This window comes from Lolium perenne, chromosome 4 (assembly GCF_019359855.2).
Source record: "Lolium perenne isolate Kyuss_39 chromosome 4, Kyuss_2.0, whole genome shotgun sequence".
Taxonomy (NCBI): domain Eukaryota; kingdom Viridiplantae; phylum Streptophyta; class Magnoliopsida; order Poales; family Poaceae; genus Lolium; species Lolium perenne.
Window position 1 is genome coordinate 160,221,055 of NC_067247.2, and position 26,136 is coordinate 160,247,190.

The 26,136-nt window shown below is 42.4% G+C and overlaps 1 protein-coding gene across 3 annotated transcripts; it reads left to right on the forward strand.

The window, feature by feature from the left end:
• Nucleotides 1–222: 222 nt before the first annotated feature.
• On the forward strand, nt 223–18,908 carry LOC127294317 (tRNA ligase 1). Of its 3 annotated transcripts, none has more exons than XM_051324107.1 (18): nt 223–467; nt 2,833–3,018; nt 3,189–3,360; nt 4,198–4,248; nt 4,363–4,442; nt 4,510–4,609; nt 11,749–11,827; nt 12,437–12,560; nt 13,201–13,307; nt 13,390–13,518; nt 16,172–16,251; nt 16,340–16,489; nt 16,644–16,789; nt 17,017–17,048; nt 17,131–17,312; nt 17,618–17,700; nt 18,124–18,189; nt 18,286–18,908. In XM_051324107.1, the coding sequence occupies exons 2-18, from the start codon at nt 2,981–2,983 to the stop codon at nt 18,647–18,649; spliced, it is 1,983 nt and encodes a 660-aa protein (XP_051180067.1). In that variant the 5' UTR covers nt 223–467; nt 2,833–2,980; the 3' UTR covers nt 18,650–18,908. The 3 variants fall into 3 exon arrangements, with proteins under 3 accessions (XP_051180067.1, XP_051180068.1, XP_051180069.1); XM_051324108.1 differs by having other exon boundaries at nt 16,172–16,236; XM_051324109.1 differs by having other exon boundaries at nt 4,363–4,394.
• Nucleotides 18,909–26,136: the final 7,228 nt, after the last annotated feature.

A 26,136-nucleotide genomic window follows, 5' to 3' on the forward strand; every position in this document is an offset into this window, starting at 1 on the left:
GACTTTTATTTCTTAGTTTTTTTTCTTTTTTTGGCTATGTGCATCCGTACTGCCATTAGGGTGGGCCGTTGTTGCAGATGCTAAGTGTAATAGGTATCTTTTGATATTAATATATTTTCTTTATCGAAAAAAAATATTGGGCGTACTGTTGCGGAAAAAAAAAACTGCATACCCGTGGGGCCGTGGGTTTCTGGTCCGACCTATATGTTTGACGGGTCTTAATGGTTTTTGTCGTTTTGGCGACCACTCGAAGCGGCGGCGGCGGCGGCGACGGCGACGCCGTATAGAAACTGACGCCGCCAACATCCCGACGCTTGCAGGAGCCTCATCAACGCCGACGCTTGCCCCAGCCTCTCCGTTCTCATCGCGAGTCCCACCGCCCGGCCGTACAACGTTTTTCCCCGATCCGCCCCATCCTCCCGCCGCTGGACGCTTCTCCGACCTGGAGCACACTAGATTTCTCTCCGGTAAGGTCTTCGTCCTTGTTCCTTTCCCTCCTCCACTTCGCTATGGTGTTCTCGTGATCTTCGTCGCAATGTCAGTGAGCTTGTCCGTCCCCGTGGTGTCAGTTATTGATTTGTTTATTTGTCCCTTTGTTGATTATTTGGTTCTCTGCCGTGATGTTAGTTATTCTTGCTTGGCTGTGTAGGCTACCCGATCTACGTGGGTTAGTTAATTGATGAAGGATGAATGAATGAACGCAGTTTCTGGATTCATCCTTCTAGCTTATGACATTTGTGCGTATATTCTCAGTTTCACAGATATCAAATTGTGACATGTTGCTTTGTTTGTTTAGTATCTTGTGTATGGCCAATATATGGATGATTGCTCAACAACCCTCCCTTGTGCTATTTGCTGGTTGCTGAATGAAGAGATTTCTCTTGGCTTGCTCGATTAGCAATCCAAAACAAGATTTCTCTTGGCTCCAAATATGAGCTAGAACCTGTTTTTTTTTTTAATTTTTTTTCCTGGAATGAGTATTTGATAGTAAGCCCGGTTGATTGTACAGAGTGTAGAGCCCGTGAGATAGCAGCTTGGTTGGCTGAAAAAGGACTGATAAAAAGTGAACCTCTTTGGTTTGGCTTTGTGGTGCAGATGCTGAATAGAAGCCATGTTGATGCTCCATTAGAAATGTTTCCAAATGTACTGATTGTTATAAAATATCTAGACCTAGGGTTTACTTTGCATTCGTTACAGCTGGATTTACATGACGAGGCTGGAACTTTTAAGAGGTCAAAGTAGCTGCTTTCACGTGAATTAGTTTTTTGTGATGTTGCTGGCTAGTTTGGTTCTGTAATATGTTTGATGAACAAACTGTCAGCGAGTTGTCTTTATAGTTAAAATTGGTAAGGTAATGTAAATCTTAGTGTAATCGTTCCTGTTGGATGTTGAGAACCTGCTCTGTTTAGAAACCTCAGTTGCATTCGTAAGATTGTTGATTGCAGTGGAAGTTTACCTGATATGTTTGGCACCATTTGGCCTAAACTGAATCCTGAAGGTTAATTTGAATAGATGCTGTCTTGTGGAGTTTGTACCGAGCACTTAAGTAGCAGTCACCTAGACTTTCGGTTCTGAATTCTTGTATTGTTACGAGTATGGAGTTCTAGATTTTTGCTCTGCTTAGTTGCCATAGAATCAACTAAAATGTGATTAAGGATGGGGCTGAACTAATAACGTGTACCGGTCTTGTGCTAGGGTTAACTTGAGGTTAGAGAGAACAAGTACTAGATTGCCTGGCTGATTCGTCCTTGCGCCAAGGACCAGACTAGGAACTTAATTAACCTGGAAACATGAATGTGTCTCCATTGTAGATTGTGTCAAGGACCAGACTAGGCAATTATGCAAATCTGTAGTTCTGTATCATTTGACGGGTTGTAGCTCTGCTCAATTAATTGGTCTAAAATCTGTAGCTTTGTGATTTGTTTTCATTTTCTAAATCTGTAGTTTCTCGGTTGTTGCCAAGATACCTCTAGTTCTTTAGTTCTAGGAGTGTAAATGTTCGGTTAACTGATTTGGGTCGAATGGTTTAATACTTGGTACTAAGGTCAACACTTCCAGCTTAAGAAAATGGCTCCACAGTGTACAATGTTTCTGCTACTATAACTGCCGCTAGTTAATCACATTTTGACCTATTGAATGTGTCAGATTGCTGCATGTTTTTTGATATATAAAACTTTAGCTCTAGCATGAGTAACTAAATTACACTATGGGATTGGATGCAATGTTTGTTGCTTTATTAAAATCCTCACTTGCTTGGATTGTTCTGTAGATTTTTAGTAACTTGAGTTCATGATTTGTCTCTTTTGATCTAGCTTTATTTTTCTGTAGTGGAAGATGCAAATTTATTCGTTTGTATTTTCAGTTTTCGCTGAGTATGTACCATCAATAGTTTGGATCAGAACAATCCATGATTTGGAATTTGTTTTTTTTCAAACATATTTTAAATTTAGTGATTGATAGGGTCTTCTATTAAACTCAGATTATTGTTTTGCCTGCGTTGATGATCTCTTGATTGGTAGGTTGAAACATGCAAATAAACTCCTTGAAGCACAATAAAAAACTGCCCTAGTAGGATTCCTGCTTATTATTGACTTTTTTAGCAGTATTAGTGCTTAATTATGCTTGTCAATAATATCCACTTTATTCGTATGTTGTAACATATTGACATGTTTGCTCTCTTGTTATGTTACAATTTTTTATTCTTTTTGTCAATGTCGAACTGTGGATCGATGCGAACAAGTGAACTGGTCTGAAATTCAGAAACCTGCAATGCTGATTTGAATTGATCCGAAATTTAAAAGACTTTATTGTTGTTTTATTTTGATTCTTCAGCTTGCATAGTTACGTTTGGTCACTATAGCTGAATTGGAAGGAAATAATTGAAGCTTTGCATGTTGCAAAGTGCAAACCAGCTCTTGAGGTACATCATATGAGGGCTTGGTTAGATTCATTAAAAGAGAATTCTTCTTGCTAGTTAAGCATGGCGACAACATCCCTAATTTCTGAAGCATTCAGAAGGTATGTAATCTGTAAGCTTCCTTATCATTTTTTTTTGTTTTGTAGCCTCTCAATTTTCCAGATGTTTCCCACTTTGATACGTTGAACAATTGTTGATGTTATTATCAATTCTATGAATTTACGATGTTATGCTAAAAAAATGTGTGTTATACCTCTATATATTGTACAAGTTTAAGAACCTGGGCCCACCCCTGGTCCTCGGAGGTGGCGGCTGAGCAGGGTGGCGCATCGAGGTTGTTCACGGGGGCCGCGGACTTTGCCGTGGACAATAACACATTCGCGCAGGCGCAGATCAGGGCTGCTTTCTACCCCAAATTCGAGAACGAGAAGTCCGATCAAGAGGTGCGTGAATTGCTCCTTGCTTCCATCACCTTGTGACAAACAATGCTAAGTGTTTCCTGAGCAATTATTGGGAGTTTTCCCCCATGATTATTTTGGTGATCAGACAATACATGTCGAAGTTACCCATATTGTGAGTTGTGTTCTCTGTTTCAATATTTTGACCTGAATTGTATTTATGAGTTAATGATTACCTTAATTTGCTGGGGACATGTTGTTGCTATGCTTATATTCCTGAAAAAGAATGTATCAGAAGTCCAGCTACTCTACTTTGTTCGACTCTGTTTGGCAAGTCATATTAAAGTTGGATAAATTCTGTGACAATGATTGTCGCCTCAGATTTCATCTCATACTGTTTTGAAAACCATAATTTATTTGGTTGCGAGCGAATTAACAAAAATCAGCAGACCCCAAAAATCTAAAAGCAGTTCTACCAAACTAGACTATCATAATAAATAGCATGGCTAAATCCAGGCTTAGTTTCTATATCATCCATTGCTTAATTGGTATAGGTTACCATTGTGTTGATGAATAATAAGGTTTTCTTTTACTTCTGGGTAATTCAAATGAAATTATCTGCTACACACTGTGAGCCCTACTTTTTAGCCATTGATGAACTCTTGTATATGCTCTCTGCAATCTGTGTGGCCTCAATGTTGGTTAATGTAACTTCATTTGGCTTATCTTATCATAGAAATGTTTAATGAATTGGCTATACAGTAGTAAACTTGTAATAGTACTGCTTTCTGGCACTATGGGGGTTTATTACTCACATTTACTGAATGGAGTTGTAATTCAAAACCTTTAGTGGGAACCTTAACCCCATTTTTGTGATGGCAGACAAGAAAACGGATGATTGAGATGGTGTCGCGTGGCTTTGCTACCATGGAGGTATATTTGATATTTTCTTTTATCATCTTTTGATTAATTACTGATTTTATTTTATTGAATTACTTATAATGATGGTTAAATCTTGTTTACCTAAAAAGATAAGTGTTTGTTCAGGTTACGCTGAAGCATTCAGGATCTCTATTCATGTATGCTGGTTATCGTGGAGCATATTCCAAGAATAGCTTTGGAAACATGTAGGTTGTGCTAGTTTGTCTTGATTTTTGTTGAGTTATTTAACTGACGTGTAATTCCTGCTTATAGTTACACTGCTGTGGGCGTTTTTGTCCTGGACCGTATGTTTCATAAAGCTTGGGGGAAGGAAGCTCCTCAAATGCAAGCTGAATTTAATGATTATCTCCAGGTATTCCATGCCTTTTTCCTTTAGAATTACTCGCCTTTTGACTTTGTATTTTCATATTTTTGTGTTTCTTGTCTTGGGATCTTTTGGTACTTGATACATTGAGTATTTATAAACATATAGTAATGACGCAGAACCTTCACCTAAGGAGAATATTATTTTCCATTTTATATTTCACTTCTTCTATTTTATTCACTATAGTTCTTAATTTGGCAGATCCTCAAACTAAGTAGCTTAAGACCTCATATGAGTAATTCCAAGCTTGTCTATGCTCTACGTTTCAAATTATCTGGCCTATAATTTTGGGACCTTGTTTCAAATCACAAGGCTTGCAGATTGAATTCATAAGTTTTTTCTCTCCCCACTCTTCAATATTTATAATAAATACGCGCACACTGATGCGGGTTAAGCCTACGAGGGTGACCCGATCTTACGAATTGACCAAGGAAAAGGAGGGGGTGAGGGATAAACACGGAGAACGAACAAGAACACGATGAACACATGCACAAACAACTCTATACAATCCGGTTTGCTCTCAACGGACTGAACCACTGTCCCGATAGAATCTCAAGAGAAAACAACGAGGTAGAATCTTCGAGAGAGATTGGTATGCAAATGGTAGAATCACAAGTATGAAAGAGTAGAGGTAAGTAGAGTTCCCAATCGGAAGAGACTTTGCAATACTAGAATCATACACACGAAAAAACAATCACATAAAGAGGGCCTTGGATATAACTCATACATTTGTGTCTTAGAGAGGTTGGGTTCCCCACGGGAGGTGGAGGCATAAGTCAAGTTCTACATATCATCATGCCTATGGTTTCTAGGGAGAAGGAGTCCTATATATAGGCTAAGGGGCACAAGAGGCTGCTGTGGGGCGAACTGGCCTGGTTGGACCATCCAAGGGGTACATGGCCTGTGGCCATATGCTTGGCGCAAAGGAAGGGCCGGAGACTCCGGTATTGATCTTCATGGGCACTCCGCTCTTGATCTTCATGGGCTGGAGACTTCGGTGTAAGACTCTAGAAGGCGCGCCAAGACTCCGAACCCCCATACTGAGAGCAAGGCAGTTGGGGTTGCTGGGCTGAGACTTTGGTGTCGAGTCGATGGGTCGGAGACTCCGGTTCTTGTAGGCCGGAGACTCCGATGTAGCTTCGCGTGGAGCATCTTCCTTCTTCTCTTCCATGCTTTTGTGACCTCCTTGAGTCCTCAGGCCTCCATGGCATTCTCCCTTCCCTCCGTACTTGTCGACGCATCCCTACCGTAAACATAGGACGGAGTATTAAGTAGCATACCATTCAAGAGAGACAATTCTAGGCACACATAAAGAAGAAGATTCACCTTTGCGTGACGTGTTGGTGTTGACGCACATGTGGTGAAGACCGAAGGTCGAGCTATATGCCTACATCACACACATAGACACACACACACAAAATCATGGCCACCTTAGTCCCCAAGCCATTAGTTATGCCTGGTGCTTACTTGAGAAAGAAGCCAAGTCATTGATAATCAAAGAAAGTTGTGAGTGAACGAGCCCAACTTTCCTATTCAAATATGACTCCCACCTTCAACAAATAGAGAAATCTCAATCATGGGTACCATGGTCATTTATCTCTATCGCTCTCTTGATATCATGGCCACCTTAATCCCCGTGCTTAACCAAAATGTTGTTAGAGATGTACCACTTTTCCTATATTTTCCTAGTGTATAAGGGGTTTCATGCATAGTGTCACACATGTACATGTATGGGCCTTTCTCCCTTGTGAATGATTGTTGCTCATTCCCAACAGCTAGGGTCTCTCTTGCATGCTGCAACTCCGTGCTGCTCTCCACCTTCGCTGATTGAATCTCTACTTGTCCGTCGTGCTCCTCTCTCTACTCCGATTCGTGCTGTCGTTTTCGTTGAGAATGTGTGGTCTTCTTCGTTCTGTGTGGCCGCGTGAGCCCACTTTCCGATCGATCTCGACCCGATTCCGGTCGCCACCTGCCGCCCTTGGCCGTCGCTGGCCCGATTCCAGCTGTCGCTAGCTCGTTTTCGTGCGCGGATCGCTGAGCTTCCTCAAGCCTCCTGGCCGCCGCTCGCAGATCAGGCTGCCGGCTACCGATTCCGGTCTCTCCTGGTTGGGGACATCCCCCGTTGCCCACGTCAGGGCCGATCGGCTCCTTTTCTTGTACATTCACTTCGAGCGAGCTCCGGTTATGTTCGTAACTCACATATCCCGATCTGGTCTGTGAGGGTTGGCCAAAAAAATGTGAGAGCATAGTCCCACTATGGCATCTTCTTCATCAGACCCTGTGACTCTTGCGCCACCCATGCCACATGTCCTTCCCGTTGATGCTTAGGCTGATAAGGAAGCCATCGGGAATGCCGAGGCTGCTGCAGATGATACTTATGATTAGCAGGTACTTACCTACTCAGATGCCCTCGGTATCTATCGGGATGATCGTGCTACTTATACTCAGTGGTGTGATGAGGATGCCAAGGCTGATGCAGTTCTCTCTCAAAGTGTTCAACCAGTTTATGGGCCTTGGTACTGTCTTTGAGATATAGTCTCACCGTCGTCAATGCTATCAGCCTTCTGGTGGCTCTCTATACTTATATGTCGTTCGTTAGGAGGGTGACTCCACTGTTGACGAGTTGTACACATAGATCTGGTGTCAGCTTGACTACCTCCGCAGCGTGTTGCCGGACTGCCAGGTCTGATGTGGAGTTTCAGCGCATATGTTTGATCCCAGGCGCGCTCAGTTGATTGCTCGAGGCTGTGTTATGATCTCAGAGGTGCTGTCTGAGTTTCATGCTGAGGAGACTCATCTACGTGGTGCTGGTTTACTTACCATACCCACAATACTCGTTGCTCGCACTCGTGCTGCTCTAGTGCCCTCTCCTTACAGTATTCCACCACTCTTGCCCATGCTGCTTGGTCGTGGAGGCCGTTCTTCTTACACCTGGGCAAAACTCGGGCCGGGTCGGGTTTCGGGCCAAGCCTAAAAAAGCCCGAAGCTGAAATGTCAAGCCTGAACCCGGCCCGACCCGACCGTCGGGCCTATAAATTGAGCCCAAACCTGGCCCGAACTGGCAAAAGCCCGGCCCGGATCGAGAAGCCCGACCCGAACCTTACCTAAATCGCAAAAACTGCAAGCCCGAGCCCGGCCCGGCCCGACGTTCGGGCTCAAAATTCAGGCCCGAGCCCGGCCTGAAGTGCAAGCCCGACTCGGCCAGGTCGGGCTGGGTCGGGCTGCCCATGCCCAGCTGTAGTTCTTCTCGCGGTAGGGGGCGATCTCGTCCTGGTATGCCATGTAAATATTGTTAGAAGCCAGGTCACCGAGAGACTGATTGCTTCAAGAAGATGTTGGACCTGCGCAACAGTGCGCCCACCTCCTCTCTTGGTACTCGGGCTCCTCCTGCAGCGGCCTCTTTCACAGAGCAATACATTGTGCGGCTTAAGCGCGCACTTGCCTCCTCTGGCTCCTCTTCAACGTGTGCTCTATGACTGCTGCTTCTAGCGATGAGCGTCCACCGTCTACAAAGTGAGGTACATCTCCGTGGGTTCTGGATTCTGGAGATTCTTTTCACATGTCTTCTGATTCTTCCGCTCTTTCTTCTCTTTGACCCCTTGATCTTCGTGTTAATCACTTGTCTTTCTGTTGCTAGTCGCGACAACCTTTCCACTTTGTACTTTTCTGTCCCTGATGTTTCTCATGTTTCCCGTCTTATCATGAATTTGTCTGATTCCGGTTGTCGTGTCATTCTTGATGATGATTCTTCCTCTGTCCAGAATCGTCACACTAGGGCTCTAGTTGGGGCTGGCCCTTGGTGCCGCGACTCCTAGGGTCTTGGGGTGCTCGACTAGCTTCGTGTTCCCTGCTGCTACTACACCCGCCAATCCATGTGCTCTTGCTGCTTCCACTACCTCCTCCTTTTAGTAGTGGCTTCATCGACTTGGTCATCTTTGTGATTCTCGTCTGTCATCTTAAGTTCGTCGAGGTCTTCTGGGGCATGTCTCAGGAAATGTCTCGTTACAGTGTCAAGGTTCTAGACTTGGCAAACGAACTCAATTACCATATCCCACTAGCGAGTCAGTGTCCAAGCGTCCTTTTGATTTGTTCCATTATGATGTATGGAGTCCGACTCCCTTTGCTTCGAAGGGGGTCCATTGCTACTAGGCTATTTTTATTGATGATTTCTCTCGCTACACTTGGCTCTACTCTATGACATCTCGAGGTGAGGTTATCTCTATATATAAGTGTTTTGTTGCCATGGTCCATATTTAGTATTCTACGCCTATTCGTGCATTTCGAGCTGACTTCGCTGGTGAGTATATCTCCCAGATGTTGCGTGGTTTCCTTGCTAAGCAAGATGCTCTTGCCCAGTTCTCGTCCCGGCGCCCATGCTCAAAATGGCGTAGCTGAGCACAAGCATCGCCACTTGCTTGAGACGGCTCATGCGATGATGATTACCGCCTCTTCCTCCTCACTTTCGGGCTTAAGCTCTGTCTGTTTCCTCCAATCTCATTAACATTCAACCCTTAACTGCCCTATAGGTGGGCATTCCTCTTGAGCATCTTTCTAGCCGCTCTCCTGATTACTCGGCGCTTCGCCTGTTTGGTTGCGTTTGCTATGTTCTTCTAGGTCCGCGCGAATGCACCAAGCTGACCGCTCAGTCCGTTGAGTGTGTTTTCCTTGGACACAGTGAGGAGCATAAGGGCTATCGTTGTTGGGATCCCGTTGGTCGTCGGATGCGCATTTATCGGGATGTGACTTTTGGTGAGTCCCAACCATTCTATCATCGTCCTTCCTCCTCGACCTTCTCTATGGAGGACATCTCTTTTCTCATGTTTCTAGATTCACCTCCTTTTGTGCGTCATGTCACCACTCCACCGAGTCCACCCACGGCCGATCTACCACCTTCTTCACCCACTAGCTCCTCCTCTCCCTCCTCACCACACTCTTCATCTTCCTTGCCTACGGTGATTCCCCCCTTACCGTTTCACCACTCATGTCCATAGTTATTAAAACGGAAACCAGTCAAGCTGCTGGTTCACGGTTCGCCGGTTCATCTGCTTCATGAGCGACAAAAAACCAGTGTAATTTGTAAGTATTTAATGTAATTTCGAAAAAAGTTAAACTAAAATCGAATATATAGCATCAATACAAACACAACGCAGCCGGTTGTGTTCATGAATAAGACGTAGGGTAGCTTTTGTGAAGGTCCCAGGTTCGATTCTCCTCTAGCGCATCTTAGTTTCCTTTATTTTTAGTGTTTTTTTACAATTTTGACCAGTTCTTCTTAAAAAACCGGAGAACTCGCTGGTTTCGGTTTTTTTTGTTCCGACCGCTGGCCCGGTCTGATTCTTAAAACTATGCTCCCGGCATCCACAAGATGATGATGATGCTCCTGGCATGCCTTCCACTTCTGGTGTGTCATCGTGTGTCATCTTCTCCGCCTGAGGCGCCTCACAATCTTCGTGCTTGGCCTCGTCCCCTTGATCGCTATTCTCCCACTCGCTATGGTCTTTTTGCTGTCTCTGAGCTGACTTCTTATCGCGATGATGTTCCTCATCCCGAATGGCAACTAGCGATGGCCGAGGAGATTGTCGCGCTTGAGCGCAGTGGCACTTGGGATGTTGTTACCCCTGCTCCCTTTGTTCGTCCCATCACGTGCAAGTGGGTCTACAAGATCAAGGCTCGCTTATGTTCTTCACTAGTATGTCTTTCAGCTTGACATGTAGAATGCTTTTCTTAATGGCGAGTTACGTGAGAAGGTTTACATGCAACCATCTCCAGGGTACTCTATTCCTGATGGCATGGTCTTTCGTCTCTAGCGCTCCCTCTATGGCCTTAAGCAAGCCCCTCGCGCTTGGTTTGAGCCCTTTGCCTATGTGGTGACTGCCGCTAGCTTTGCCCCTACCGCCCATGATTCGGCTCTCTTTGTCCACACATCTTCTCGTGGTCGGACTCTTCTTCTTCTCTATGCCGATGACATGATCATCACTGCTGACGACTCTGAGTACATTACCTTTGTCAAGGCTCGTCTTCGTGACCGGTTTCTCATGATTGATCTTGGTCCTCTTCGCTACTTCCTTGGGATCGAGGTTTCCTCTACCTCCGATGGCTTCTATATCTCCCAGGAGAAGTATATTCCTGACCTCATTACTCGTGCCGCTCCCAGTGATGAGCGCACTATCGAGACTCCTATGGAGCTCAATGTTCACCTTCGTGCCATTGATGGTGATCCCCTGTCTGATCTGAAGCGCTATCGTCACTTGGTTGGGAGCCTTGTCTACGTTGCTGTCACTCGTAGAGATATCTCCTATCCTGTTCATATTCTTAGTCAGTTCATGTCTCCTCCCACCACTGTCCACTACCATCACCTCCTTCATGTCCCACAATATCTTCGGGACACGATCTCTCGCCGACTCTTCTTTCCTCGTTCCAGCTCCTTCAGCCCTAGGCCTACTAGTTGCTTGGAAGATGAAGAATCAGACCACAGCCTCCCATTCGAGTGCAGAGGCTGACTTGCGAGCCATGGCTCTCTTGACAGCGGAGGTGACTTGGTTACGCTGGTTATTAGAGGATTTTGTTGTTTCTGCTGCCGCCCCAGCTTCTCTCTTGTTTGGGCAGAGGTGACAATATTGGCGCTATAAGCATTGCGCGTGACCCAGTGAAGCATCAGCTTACCAAGCACATAGGTGTTGATGCCTCCTTTGTGCGCGCTGCTGTGCAAGATCAGGTTCTCGCTCTACAATATGTGCCTTCCGAGTTACAGTGGGCTGACTTCTTCACGAAGACCTAGACTAGAGCGCAACATGAGTTCTTTCTCTCCAAACTCAGTGTTGTTGATCCACCATGAGTTTGATGAGCGTTGTTAGAGATGTATAGTCCCTTTTCCTATATCCCCGGTGTATAAGGGATTTCCTGCATAGTACCACACATGTACATGTATTGGCCTTTGCCCCTGTGAATGGTCATTAGGAATCACCATTGTAGCTATGCCGTTTAATCTTCCTTTGATACATAGTTTGTTGGAATTAGACACTCATCGACAATGTTCAGTTTATTCATAGGGATTTTCATCGTTCGCATTTCTGCTTCTCAGCAGCTTTCTTAAGATTCCTGATCTTGCCGATGTTTTATGCTTCCAGAAAAACCGGATAAACATTTCAATGGAACTTGTGACGGCTGAATTAGGAGACCATGGGCAACGGCCAAAGGATGATTATGGTATGCTCCCCTTCTTCCCCTGATTCATTTAAATTACCAATTCCCCTGATTCATGCAAATTGTGCTCCCCACATACTTTATTCATCGTTATTCATTAAGTTATAACTTCAAATGTATGAAGCATACATTTTTCTGCACTTTATTGTGGATAGGTGATGTATGTAAGAATAATAAATGGGGCAAATATTATTGGGGGGGGGGGGGGGATTGGGTTTCATTTACAAAGATAAAATTATCGTTTTGTGATAAGATTGCCACAACTGCTGATATAATGAATAAACTAAAATCACTGGAGTAGAAACGTTTTTATTATTTAGGAAACTAACAACTGTAGGAAGCTTCCTTGGGTAAACTTGAAATTTAATGTTTGCATTGACGTAGTAATATGGTTCTATTTGGGGTGTTAAAAAAACTCAACAAAAAAGCAGCACCATCCTTTTTCTGCTCATGTTATTCTGCCTGCAACATTATCCTGGTATTTTTCTTGCTTCTATTTTGGAGAGGTTACTTTACCCATTTGATTATGACACTATTTTTCAGTCCATTATATTTAGATTTTACCTTTCTTGAATGCATATTTATATCAGTTGTATTTTGGCCTTTATGAAGCCGTGGTCACAGCTGTAACAGAGTTGGGTCATGGAAAACCGAAGTTCTATTCTACTCCAGCCGTGATTGCCTTTTGTCGAAAATGGCGCCTATCAACAAATCATGTCTGGCTATTTTCCACAAGGTGACCATCTGACTACTCTATGTTAAGAAAATTCATTTGCTAAAGTTTCCGTTCCAAAGCTGTTTGATACGAGATGTCATCATGCTGTAATACGCCTCCTAGGAGGCTTGTAACCAAAACTTCACCTTTTCAGTGAAAAGAAACGCGTTTTCTCGAAAAAATTATTATTTAGTGATATTCCTTGTATGAGCATTTCACGCAACACCTTCTGATGATACAAATGTCAAATTTGACTTTTCTTCTCATGTTTTGCAATCTTTCGGTGTTTCCATAACTAAGTGCCTGTCTTGTCAGTTTTTTAGTTCATTATCACAATGGATTGTTGCTTCGATATGAATCATACACTCATCTATGCCAATGCTAGCAAATTTATTGAACATTTGTGTTGTTCTCCCATGTACCGTCAACTACTCTTTACATTGGCATGCACCTCTTTGGGGGATAAACTATTGTAGCTGTGAAGTTACTTTACACTGTACATACTGATAGACATTGGTCAACTGATTTTTAGTGTCTACGTCATCGTGTCATTCATCTGTTCAAGCCATTATTGCGGTGCCCTCACAAAGTGCACATCTGTACACTGCTGGGTCTTCTCTTAATATTGGAGTATTATTCTTTATGTTTATATCTTTGCAAGGGAATCTGCCACTTCTTTTTTCGGTGCCTATGATGCATTGTGTGAAGAGGGGACTGCCACACAAGTTTGCAAAGCCCTTGATAAAATAGCTGACATATCTGTACCAGGTAAGTCTATCTTGAATAGTAATTGCTGTCTTACACTCTCACTGCTGTTCTAATATGTTTTCATGTTTCTGTTTGTTTGTAGGGTCAAAGGATCATTTAGTGGTACAGGGTGAGATACTTGAAGGTCTGGTTGCCCGTATTGTTAGTCATCAAAGTTCAGATGAAATGAAAGAAGTCTTGAGAAGCCTCTCAGAGACTCCATTCCATGGAGGTAAGCCAGAAAATTATGTCCCCTTGTTTTTTGAGTGAAATTGATGAGCCATACAAGAGAGTTTCTCTACTTGAATATATTACTTCAAAAGAACAACATATAAATGTTTTTAGGAGCGATGGGAGGAGAGGAAATCACGCCACAGGCCGGCATGTTCCTTTGAGACCGGATCCTTACACCGGTTTGACCATGAAGTGAGATCATCTACTCCCTCAAATCCAAATTACTTGTCGCAGATTCAATGAACCTTAACAGATTTTAGGCAACAGTTTGCCTAAATCCGCGACAAGTAATTTGGATCAAAGCGAGTATTACACTTGAGATCGTAGCATAGGCAGCGTGGTCGTGATGTCTGAAGATCTTTGTGTTCCTAGAGTCCCAGATTTTTCATTGAATTATTAGAAGAACAGATGGAAAAATCGATCAAGGTAGGTGGTGTTGAGCCGTCGAAGTCAAAAGGTCGGTGATGCCGGAGAAGACTAGAGAAATCTGGAGACGTGTCCAAACAGTGACAGCATGCAGGCAGGTGAACAAAGATGGTCTTGGTCTTTAACAGCCAGCCCCACACTGGGGTCAAAACTGATAATCTAGGATGTGCTTCTTGAACAAGCTGCCTCTAGTGTTCAGCCTGTCTAGGCTTAGGAGCCAACCGAAAATCTTCAATTACTGCAGAGCAAATGTGACCATACAGGTCCCACCCTATCATCAGTCATCTGGGTGGAGAGAGCAGAGTAAGCTCCACGGGATGAGAATCTGTTGCCATCGAGGAGAGTCATGTCTTCCGCAGCATCGCCAAGCAGCAACCCCTGCAACAAAGAGCAAAGAGAAGCGAGCTCATCGGCAGCGGCCGAGGTTAGTCTGTTACGAAGGCCAAAATCGATCCCATCCTGAAACACAGAGTGAACAAAGGCATTTTGGTGGAAGTGGTGTGAGTAAATGTCAGGGAAAGCAGTAGCTAGGGGTTCTGGGAGAATCCATCTATCTAGCTAAAATTAGGTGGAGTGTACATTGCTAACCTTGCATTGGGTAATGAGTCTAAGAGTGTTTATATGCGTTTTGACCATCTTTGCAAGGTAGGATGAATTGGTAGAGTGGTGTATGGGGTAGGGTGAGTGGTAAAGTAGCCAATCTCTCCAAGTTAGGTTAGTGAAGTGCAAAAATATGTAAGCAAATTTCAGCAAAAGGCAATGGAAAGGCTCTATCTTTTTTTGAAAATCTTCCATAATATCATTGATCAAGACTTCTGAATATCCGTAGCGCGATGTACCACATCGTCAAGTCATCAAGAAGCAATCACGGACATCTTGTTGTGCAACTCATTCTTGATGATCTTTCTGGCCGAAAAATCCCTTTCGGTTGTTATCGTCGTTACCAGTAAAAGCAATACCAGCTCAATGAGGCGATAAACAGCATGAAACATTGTGTGGTTTTAAAATATCAAGGCAATCTCTAAAGTCTTCAAATTTGCGCGTAGGAATAATGAATAGGTCAAGGTTTGTATATGGTCACGCTCATGCTTATAATAAGATCCAAAATTAATCTCAAGCCCTCGAGTCCTCCTTAATTACCCCACCTAAAACATTGCTTAGAGTCAGCTTTTGTTAGATTGAGAATTTGATAGAGAAAGGGTTGGTTTCTGACTAGACTAGATCTAGTAACTGCTTTCGGTTAGAAATTGATAATACACAGTGTTCACTAAAACAAGCATAACTCTCTCATACGGAGTCTGTTTTCGACGTATGACCGCTCAAATTGTTCAGAAAAAACAAGTACATCTGAAATATTTCACCAAAAATCAAGGTAGGGTGGCTGCCCTACCTTGCCCTGCTAGGAGCTTTGCCCCTGTCCGCCAGGGCGTGCTCAGCCCACCCGCCGCATTCGTTGGCGGCAGGGAGAGGAGAGCTGGGGCGGTATTTTTTCTAGGGTTGGGGGGCCTCCGCGAACACCCCATGTGAGAAGTCCTGGAGTAGAGAGATTAAACGAGATCATGATAAATAAAAGATACGAGGAAATTCTCCTTGTTTAGTATTTTGCATAATATGGAAGTAAGGATAGAATAAAAATGCTGAGAAAGGAGAAAATGTCAAATACTGGAATAAAATACTGCTATTCTTATTTGGTTATCGCTTGATCCCCCAAGTTCTCATTTTGATTGCTACAGACGTACAAATAATAATATCATCTAGCAATTTTCGAGTGTACCATCGATGCCGTACGGCTGGACTGCAACGGTCTGTTCAATCGCATTAGGGATGAAGCAAAAGCTTTGGGCATATGAGCTTAGGGCTTCGATTGTGTTTGCCAGGAACTTGGGATGTGCATTAATTTTATCTTTGCGTAAGTTGTACCCCAGCCTCTCTAGCTTGAAAATACTTTTCATCCTTTTTAATGCAACAAGACGCAATGCTTTTGTGATTTCTCGGGGAAAAAACCCTTCACTTTTTGCAATGCATCTGAACATATTATAGCATGCTTTTGCAATTTCTCGGGAAAAAAACCCTTCACTTTTTATGACACATTGTATTTTTCATAATAAATATTTTGTGATGCATCTGAACATGTTATAGTAAATAATTCTCAGTGCAGTCGAGATGTGGAACTGTAAATACATTATACTTTAATCGTTGATGTACAAAGTAACTTTCCTGTGCAGTTGACTCCGATTTAGGACCAAGTTTACGTGAAATATGTGCGGCTAATAGGTCAGATGAAAAACAGGTATTATTTGATGTTGTAAGTGGTATTCACCTTATTCATGATTTTTATTAATTTTGTATCGGTTCTATCTTGCTGTAACTTCTTATTACTTTTACATGAACAGAAAATTAAAGCACTTCTTGAATATGTCGGATCTTCATTGTGTCCAGATCACTCTGATTGGCTTGATGCTCAGTCTCCAAGCGCTGATAAATCGTTTGTCACTTACTTTTTGGAAGCACATCCTACAGACTATGCAACTAAGAAATTGCAGGTTAGTAGTTTTTATTTGTTCTTGTCCAGCAATAAGTCTTTTACAATTGCTGTAGATAACAGGCATACTTACATGGTAGATGTTTTATAACTGCAAATGTCAGCATCCAATAACTAGTTCCACATGATCATTTATTTCTTCTGCACTGTTACAGGAGATGATTCGTTTGATGAATCAGAGACATTTCCCTGCAGCGTTCAAATGTTACTTGAAATACCAAAATGCTGATAACTTGTATTACAAGATGGTTATCCATGTGCGCAGTGATTCTATTTTTAGACGTTATCAGCAACAGATGAGGTACGATTGCGAAGTCAATCTCGCGTACCTTAATTCGTTGCAGTACCTTTTTTCTTTGCCTTTCTAGATTTATTACTCCCTCTGTTCAAAAATAAGTGTCTCAACTTTTTCTAGATATGGATGTATCTACAAATATATATCCGAATCTAGACAAAAGTAAGACGCTTATTTTTGGACGGAGGTAGTAGTATTTGTTATTAGATTTAATCAGTCACGTATATCTGTAGGAAAAATCAGGGGTTATGGCCACTGTACAGGGGTAAGATGGACGATGTGACTCAAAATTCTTCTTAATAAAATAAGACCGCGTGGCTTTGACAGATGCAATATTTCATGGTTAGGTTTCTTCGTTGATATAAACCTGTTCAAGGTGAACAATAAGAAGGCTGCTGAAGTTTCCAAAGACAGTAACACTTCACTGGAAATTATTGACTGTGCCTTGAATTCAAGTTTGTCAGCTAGGGATGGTCTGGATGGTGAGGACTCAAGTTTGATGCTCAAACTAAAATTCCTGAATTATAAGGTACTTCATTGTCATTGTTTTAAGCTTCTTTTTGAGCTTAGGTGTTCATTGGTCACTTCTTGATGTATGAGTACAAATGATGTTTACTCTGGATTGCTTTTTTTCATTTTGACATTCAATGCACATGTAAAATAAGTATTACATAGTCACTATAATGCTTATATGCTTGGCATATCTGTATGGACTTCTTTTCTTTAGAGGCTTTTTTATTCTTGGACGCTGGAGAGGACTGCAGTCATAAAAGTTTGAACTGATTGATATGCATCTGTATCTTCTAACGGTACTCTTACATGGCTACCTGACAGATCAGGACAATTTTAATTCGGGATGGCCTCTCCACCCTTTTCACAGAAGATGGCCTATCTGATTATCAAACTTATTACCTGAGGTATGTCATGTACTCAAATCTCAATTTTTCGTTCTTCACCTTTCCACTGTTTCTTCTGCAGTTTGTTGAAATAGATGAGCATTGCAGTTACTAGTCTTGATTTAGTTTCGTCCGGCCCATAATTTTTGTAACGCCCGAAACATTGCTAATGCATCCTCCAGACATCTACTTAGTTGATATGCATGTTAGTAGGAAATATTAATACATGTAAAGCGAGGCCGCTACCATGTTGGGGGGGCCTTCGATGCTATTCAAGAATTTTTCTTCAACAAATGATGATTTGATGCTTGAAGGTTTCAGCCATGTGATTTTTTTTTTAAAGCTGAGTTGTCAATTGTGACTACATAAAATTGTGGCTGGTGCTGTTGTATTGAATACGAACAGTGTTACCTCTGATATCAATGGTCCTGACTGTGTTAATAGGCAAATGATGAATTGGGGAACATCAGCACGTAAACAGGAAGAGCTTTGTGAACTGTTGGATCAATGGTATATTAACTTTTCTTCTCTTCATAGGAGTAATTGTTTGAAGTGTTACTTTATCAAACTACAGATGTTAATTTTTATTTTTATTTGCTAAAACAGGGCTGTCTACATTAGAGAGAAGTGTGGCAATAAGCCACTCTCAACCTCAGCGTATCTTAGTGAGGCAGAGCCTTTTCTTGAACAATATGCTAAGCGCAGCCCTGCAAACCGGGCTTTGGTAGGGGCTGTTGGTGTCTTGGTTCAAGCAGAAAATTTGAGAGATGGAGAGCATGATCTTCAGCCAGAACGTGGGGCAGCACCTTCTAGTCCTACAACGTCCCTGGTGATCCCTGGTGATGCTATCCATCCCCAACCCGATGTGCCGAACCTTGTCGATGATCATGCTCACGGCATGGTGGATTTGGAAGCATCGGAACAAGGACCTCTTGGACAACCCTTAGACCTTAGTATCCTTGCTGCTTGACACGATCAAATCAAAGGCAAAATCGTGGGTTAGCGCAGCAGCACGGGTCTTCAGCAGCTTCTCCCTAGTTAGCTTTGTGGGTTGAGTTATATGGCACGGTGTTAGTCTATTATTGGGCTTGTACATATAACTTTCTTTTCTATCAATGCATCAAAATGCAATGCTTTTTGCGTTTTTGCGACAAAAAGTCCTACACCATGTTTCCAAAACTGAGGGCCTTATTGTCTTCTTTCCTGGTAAATTATATTTCCTTTTAACAGATTATAAGGTTTATCTTTCATAAGCATTCTTCATCGACTGTTCAAATCATTAGAATAACTGATCTTTTAATAATTTCAAGATTCAAAAACTTGAGAATCATTTATCATCCGTACCATCCTTCAGGGCTGCAAGATTGGATTGGTGTCCGAGTAGTTCAATTTAAGTCACCCAGGCAAAGGTTGCGGTCACCTCATCTCTTGACTGGTAACCTTAACCATACTATCACCACCATCACACATAACCGTTCATCAGTTCAACTAAACAGTATGGCAGTTCATAAGTACAGTCCCTAGATAGTTACTACGAGTGGCAGTTCAAAAGCATAGTCACTAGCTACTACGAATGGAGGTTTAGCATTACAGTAGGGCGGTAATAAAATGGGTGATTCATTAGAGGGGGATGAAAGGGGAGTTCACAAAAGAGGGATCAAGGGTAGTTTCTTCTTCGTCTTCATCTTATTCTTCTTCTTCATCTTCTCCTTCTCCTCCTCCTTAGATGGTGGTATGCCCTCTTGCCTCCCACATTGGCTTTGCCCACTTAAGCCTCTTGATTTTCTAGGCTTCATTGTCGCCTACCTCAATGCCATGGCTGGTCTTAACTCCATCAGGAATAATAGGTACTTCGAAGTACTCATCTTTGCACAACCTAAGATCCAGTTGTGAATAATGCATCAAGTCAAGCAGCGTCGTAAGTGTGAAAGGGTTTCTGGTCAAGGACCTTAAACCTATTCTTCAAAGCAGCAAAATCCCTCCCAATGTTGACTCTAAGGCTTGAGTATATCAGGTTGAACAACTCTCGTATTCCGCGCTATATTCCTTGCACTAAACTCGATGAGATGGTACCTTGTTTTCTCGAAGGGTGGTAAAATCATAGGTCGGCATGCATATCCACCAACTTCTAGGTAGAACTTACCATCAGGGATTTGCAACCCATCAGGCGTGGATAAGCTCTCATCTAAGATGGATGCATCATGAGTTGAACCCTCCCAACCAGCAAGCACATATGTGAACCCTAGATCGAAATCCACAACAGCAAGGATATTCTGGCTGGTGTAGTGCTTCCTTCCCTGGAATGCTGAAGCCTGTGCTTTGCGCACCCTGTCACATGAGTATCATCGATAGCCCCAATACAATCATGTGAACTAATGAATAGACAGTCATGTTTGTGATCATAGGACGAGAATGAAGAATTCAACGAACATGAATTGTGATCACCCTGAAATACGGGAGCCACATGTAGATGTACTTAATCTTGGGTGGTGTGTTCTTTTTGATGGTGGCTTGATCATTTCGCCTAAGAGCTTCCCAACTACAAAAAATACATGCTGAAAGCAGCGAAAAATAGTCTTCACAGATCGCTTGAATGTGCTATGTATCACTCTGAACCTCTGGTTATGACCAATAACATGAAGAAACATGGTGACTTGCTCTTCCACATATGTGTGGATGCTATCTTGGAGCAACCCTGAACCGTTTTGGCAAGTGCATAGAAAGGGGCTCTTCTCATCCATAGCATTTAGATTGCCTCTACATCGTTGAAATTGTAGATGTAGTTCAGGTTGGCAATCCTCTCCTGATCTTGTGGTAACATTGGACTGTAGGTGCCAGGAGAATAGGCAACATGCCTAGCTTCTCTCTTGTGTAGCATCAAGATCTAGGCCTGAATGACAGTGATAAGTGCTGTGACATGATGCGGAAGCTCGATGTGGTCGTCCTACTAAAATCGATCTACAATTAGGAGCAGCCAAATCGATGCTACCCACTGTGCCAAAGTAGAGAAAAAGATTGCCGCTCACCCCCGCCATGCCGGATGATAGAGAGGAGCTAGAGGTGGACAAGAATGAGATCAACTTCTGTCTTTGATGTGCACGTTGACACGGGTCTTTGCCGGATACAAAGAAGAGAATCTCCTCCTCTTAAGGAGAGCGAGGGTACGATGTGGCAGTACAGGTCTAGGTCGCCTCCGCCACCGCCGCCGGTGTCGCAAGTGGGAAAATAGGATTTTTGCTAGGGGCTAGGTGGTAACCGAAAGAGAGAGGTGACCCCTGCTGCTTGTGACGGTAAAGCACACGTCCGTTGGGAACCCCAAGAGGAAGGTATGATGCGAACAACGGCAAGTTTTTCCCTCAGTAAGAAACCAAGGTTATCGAACCAGTAGGAGTCAAGAAGCACGTTGAAGGTTGATGGCGGCGGAGTGTAGTGCGGCGCAACACCAGGGATTCCGGCGCCAACGTGGAACCTGCACAACACAACCAAGATACTTTGCCCCAACTTAACAGTGAGGTTGTCAATCTCACCGGCTTGCTGTAACAAAGGATTAGATGTATAGTGTGGATGATGATGTTTGCAAGAACAGTAGAACGAGTATTGCAGTAGATTGTATTCAATGTAAAGAATGGACCGGGGTCCACAGTTCACTAGTGGTGTCTCTCCCATAAGATAAATAGCATGTTGGGTGAACAAATTACAGTTGGGCAATTGAAAAATAAAGAGGGCATGACCATGCACATACATGTTATGATGAGTAGTGTGAAATTCAATTGGGCATTACGACAAAGTACATAGACCGCTATCCAGCATGCATCTATGCCTAAAAAGTCCACCTTCAGGTTATCATCCGAACCCCCTCCAGTATTAAGTTGCAAACAACAGACAATTGCATTAAGTATGGTGCGTAATGTAATCAACAAATACATCCTTAGAAAAATCAATGATAGTTTATCCCTAGTGGCAACAGCACATCCACAAACTTAGAACTTTCATCACTTTGTCCTGCATTTAATGGAGGCATGAACCCACTATCGAGCATAAATACTCCCTCTTAGAGTTACAAGTAAAAACTTGGCCAGAGCCTCTACTAATAACGGAGAGCATGCAAGATCATAAACAACACATAGATGATAGATTGATAATCAACATAACATAGCATTCACTATTCATCGGATCCCAACAAACGCCACATGTAGCATTACAAATAGATGATCTTGATCATGTTAGGCAGCTCACAAGATCCAACAATGATAGCACAATTAGGAGAAGACGACCATCTAGCTACTGCTATGGACCCATAGTCCAGGGGTGAACTACTCACTCATCACCCCGGAGGCGACCATGGCGGTGAAGAGTCCTCCGGGAGATGATTCCCCTCTCCGGCAGGGTGCCGGAGGCGATCTCCTGAATCCCCCGAGATGGGATTGGCGGCGGCGGCGTCTCTGGAAGGTTTTCCGTATCGTGGCTCTCGGTACTGGGGTATTCGTGACGAAGACTTTAAGTAGGCGGAAGGGCGGAGTCGGAGGGCTGACGAGGGGGCCACACGCTAGGGCCGCGCGGGCCCCCCTGGGCCGCGCCGCCCTAGTGTGGCGGCGCCTCGTCGCCCCACTTCGGTTCCCTTTCGGTGTTCTGGAAGCTTCGTGGAAAAATAGGCCCCTGGGCGTTGATTTCGTCCAATTCCGAGAATATTTCCTTACTACGATTTCTGAAACCAAAAACAGACTTGACAAAGAATCGACTCTTCGGCATCTCGTTAATAGGTTAGTGCCGGAAAATGCATAAATATGACATAAAGTATGTATAAAACATGTGAGTATCATCAATAAAGTAGCATGGAACATAAGAAATTATCGATACGTTTGAGACGTATCAAGCATCCCCAAGTTTAGTTCCTACTCGTCCCGAGTAGGTAAACGATAACAAAGATAATTTCTGAAGTGACATGCTATCATAATCTTGATCAATACTATTGTAAGCACATGTAATGAATGCAGCGATTCGAAGCAATGGTAAAGACAATGAGTAAACAATTGAATCATATAGCAAAGACTTTTCATGAATAGTACTTTCAAGACAAGCATCAATAAGTCTTGCATAAGAGTTAACTCATAAAGCAATAAATTCAAAGTAAAGGCATTGAAGCAACACAAAGGAAGATATAAGTTTCAGCGGTTGCTTTCAACTTGTAACATGTATATCTCATGGATATTGTCAACATAAAGTAATATAATAAGCGCAATAAGCAAGTATGTAAGAATCAATGCACAGTTAACACAAGTGTTTGCTTCTTAAGATGGAGAGAAATGGGTAAACTAACTCAACATAAAAGTAGAAGAATGGCCCTTCGAAGAGGAAATCATTGATTGCTATATTTGTGCTAGAGCTTTGATTTTGAAAACAAGAAACAATTTTGTCAACGGTAGTAATAAAGCATATGCATTATGTAAATTATATCTTACAAGTTGAAAGCCTCATGCATAGATTACCAATAGTGCCCGCACCTTGTCCTAATTAGCTCGGATTAACATGGATTATCATCGCAATACATATGTTTTAACCAAGTATCACAAAGGGGTACCTCTATGCCGCATGTACAAAGGTCTAAGGAGAAAGCTCGCATTGGATTTCTCGCTTTTGATTATTCTCAACTTAGACATCCATACCGGGACAACATAGACAACAGATAATGGACTCCTCTTTAATGCATAAGCATTCAGCAACAAATAATATTCTCATAAGAGATTGAGGATTGTTGTCCAAAACTGAAACTTCCACCATGGATCATGGCTTTAGTTAGCGGCCCAATGTTCTTCTCTAACAATATGCATACTCAAACCATTCAACTCATGATAAATCACCCTTACTTCAGACAAGACGAACATGCATAGCAACTCACATGATATTCAACAAAGGGTAGTTGATGGCGTCCCCAGGAACATGGTTATCGCTCAACAAGCAACTTAATAAGAAATAAGATACATAAGTACATATTCAATACCACAATAGTTTTTAGGCTATTTGTCCCATGAGCTATATATTGCAAAGATAAAGGATAGAAATTTAAAGGTAGCACTCAAGCAATTTACTTTGGAATGATGGAGAAATACCATGTAGTAGGTAGGTATGGTGGACACAAGTGGCATAGTGTTTGGCTCAAGGATTTGGATGCATGAGAAGTAATCCCTCTCAATACAAGGCTTAGGCTAGCAAGGTTATTTGAAATAAACACAAGTATGAACCGGTACAGCAAAACTCACATAAAAGACATATTGCAAGCATTATAAGGCTCTACACTATCTTCCTTGTTGTTCGACCCTTACTAGAAAATATCTAGACCTTAGAGAGACCAATCATGCAAACCAAATTTTAGCAAGCTCTATGTATTTCTTCACTAATAGGTGCAAATTATATGATGCAAGAGCTTAAACATGATCCTTATGAGCACAACAATTGCCAAGTATCAAATTATTCAAGACATTCTACCAATTACCACATGTAGCATTTCCCGTTTCCAACCATATAACAATTTAACGAAGCAGTTTCAACCTTCGCCATGAACATTATGAGTAAAGCCTAAGGACATATTTGTCCATATGCAACACCGGAGCGTGTCTCTCTCCCACACAATGAATGTTAGGATCCAACTTTATTCAAACAAAACAAAAACATACAGACGCTCCAAGTAAAGCACATAAGATGTGATGGAATAAAAATGTAGTTTCACTAGGGGAACCTGATAATGTTGTCGATGAAGAAGGGGATGCCTGTAACATCCCAAAAATTTAAAAACAAAACAAATGAATTTCCCTAGTTCCAAATTTTGGAACTAACAAAAACTTTTATTCAATTAATTTTGATACATAGTTATCTTGTTAATTCTTGTGCTATTGCCATGATTGCTTGTTAAAGTATTTTGAAGTGAGCTTAAACCCTAAACCTCACCCCCCTTTTCATCACCCAAGTTAAAATAAAATAAAAGGAAATTAAATAGGAAAAAGGCATATGTGCCTATGGCTATATTTATAAATCTTTACCCTAAGCTCTTCTACTTTGTTTAGAGGTTTGGAAAACCTTCATACACCTTACCTAGTACTTATCAAACCATACCCAAGTTGAAACCAAAGAAAATAAAAAGAAACTAAAAATGCCATAGAGGCATATGAGAGTAAAATGGCAAATTTGTGAATTTAAGAATCTTGACCCTAAGACATGTTATGAATGGTTGGATCACCCCTCTATACCATTTCAACACTCAACAACATCAATTGGGCCAAGCCAAGTCAAATTAAAAATCAAATACAACATATGCATAGAGGCATATGTGACACATAGCCATAATACCCAATTCTTGTTCTATGCCTTTAAACCTTACCCAAATGATGTGAAACCATCTCTAAACCTGATCTAACACTAAATTGACGCTCAACCTTGCCCAAGTAAAGCAAGGGGAACAATTTACAAGATTAAGAAAAATTGACACATCACCTCTTATGTGTTATGGCCATTTTTGCAAATCCTTGAGCTAGACCTTTTGGAATGGTTTCCATGGTTTGGAAATGTTTCTAAACTAATAAGAATCACATTAGAGTCAAGAAAAATCAAATCAAAAAGAGAGAAATCAAATAGGGAGAAAATCCCATTTTCACTCACATACACATTTAGCCATTTTTGCAAATCTTCAATCAAGGCCACTTTGGCTTGTGCCATTGTTTGTAAAACACTTATATATCAATTACAAACCCAAATGCATCAAAGGAACCAGAATCAAATCAAAGAAATTTGCAAATGCAACTTACATATGATAATGGTCATGTGACCCTTTTATAAAATGTTACCCTCTTTACACCCCTGGTTTTGACTTTTCCTAAACCAACCTTGACCAACTCTCTCCATGTCATCCAAGACCATGTCAAGGTGAACCATTTTGCTGTTGACTACTAGTGCTGACTTTCACCAGGTTGACCAGAATAGATGAGGCAAGTAGAGACATTGAAACAAAGAGAAGATTCACCCCCTTTTTGAAACTTTGCAAATCAACACCAAATTGACCACCACCACCACCATTCTATCTCTCTGAATATATGATTGAGATCCACCAAAAAGTTTGCCAAAATTCCACAAAATTTCTCTTGCGGCCATTTTTACAAACACCTGGTGAGCAGAATCAACTATGAAGCCCATGCTGGATTTTTTTTGCTTGGACCAAGTCCACCTCTGCCCCTCTCTGCTGCCCTGGAACATCCTCTCACCCCTCAGCATCAATCCATCCACTTGCAAGCCCTGCACCTTGCTCACTTTGACCAAACCACAACCATGCCGGCCCTCTTGTCACCCACCATGCCATCACCATCTCGATCCCTTCACCTCAGCTGAGCCACAGCATGTCATTGAGCTTGCCCCGACCTTGATGAGCATGACCATGCCCTCCCTTGACCGAACCAGTGTCAGCACTGCCCA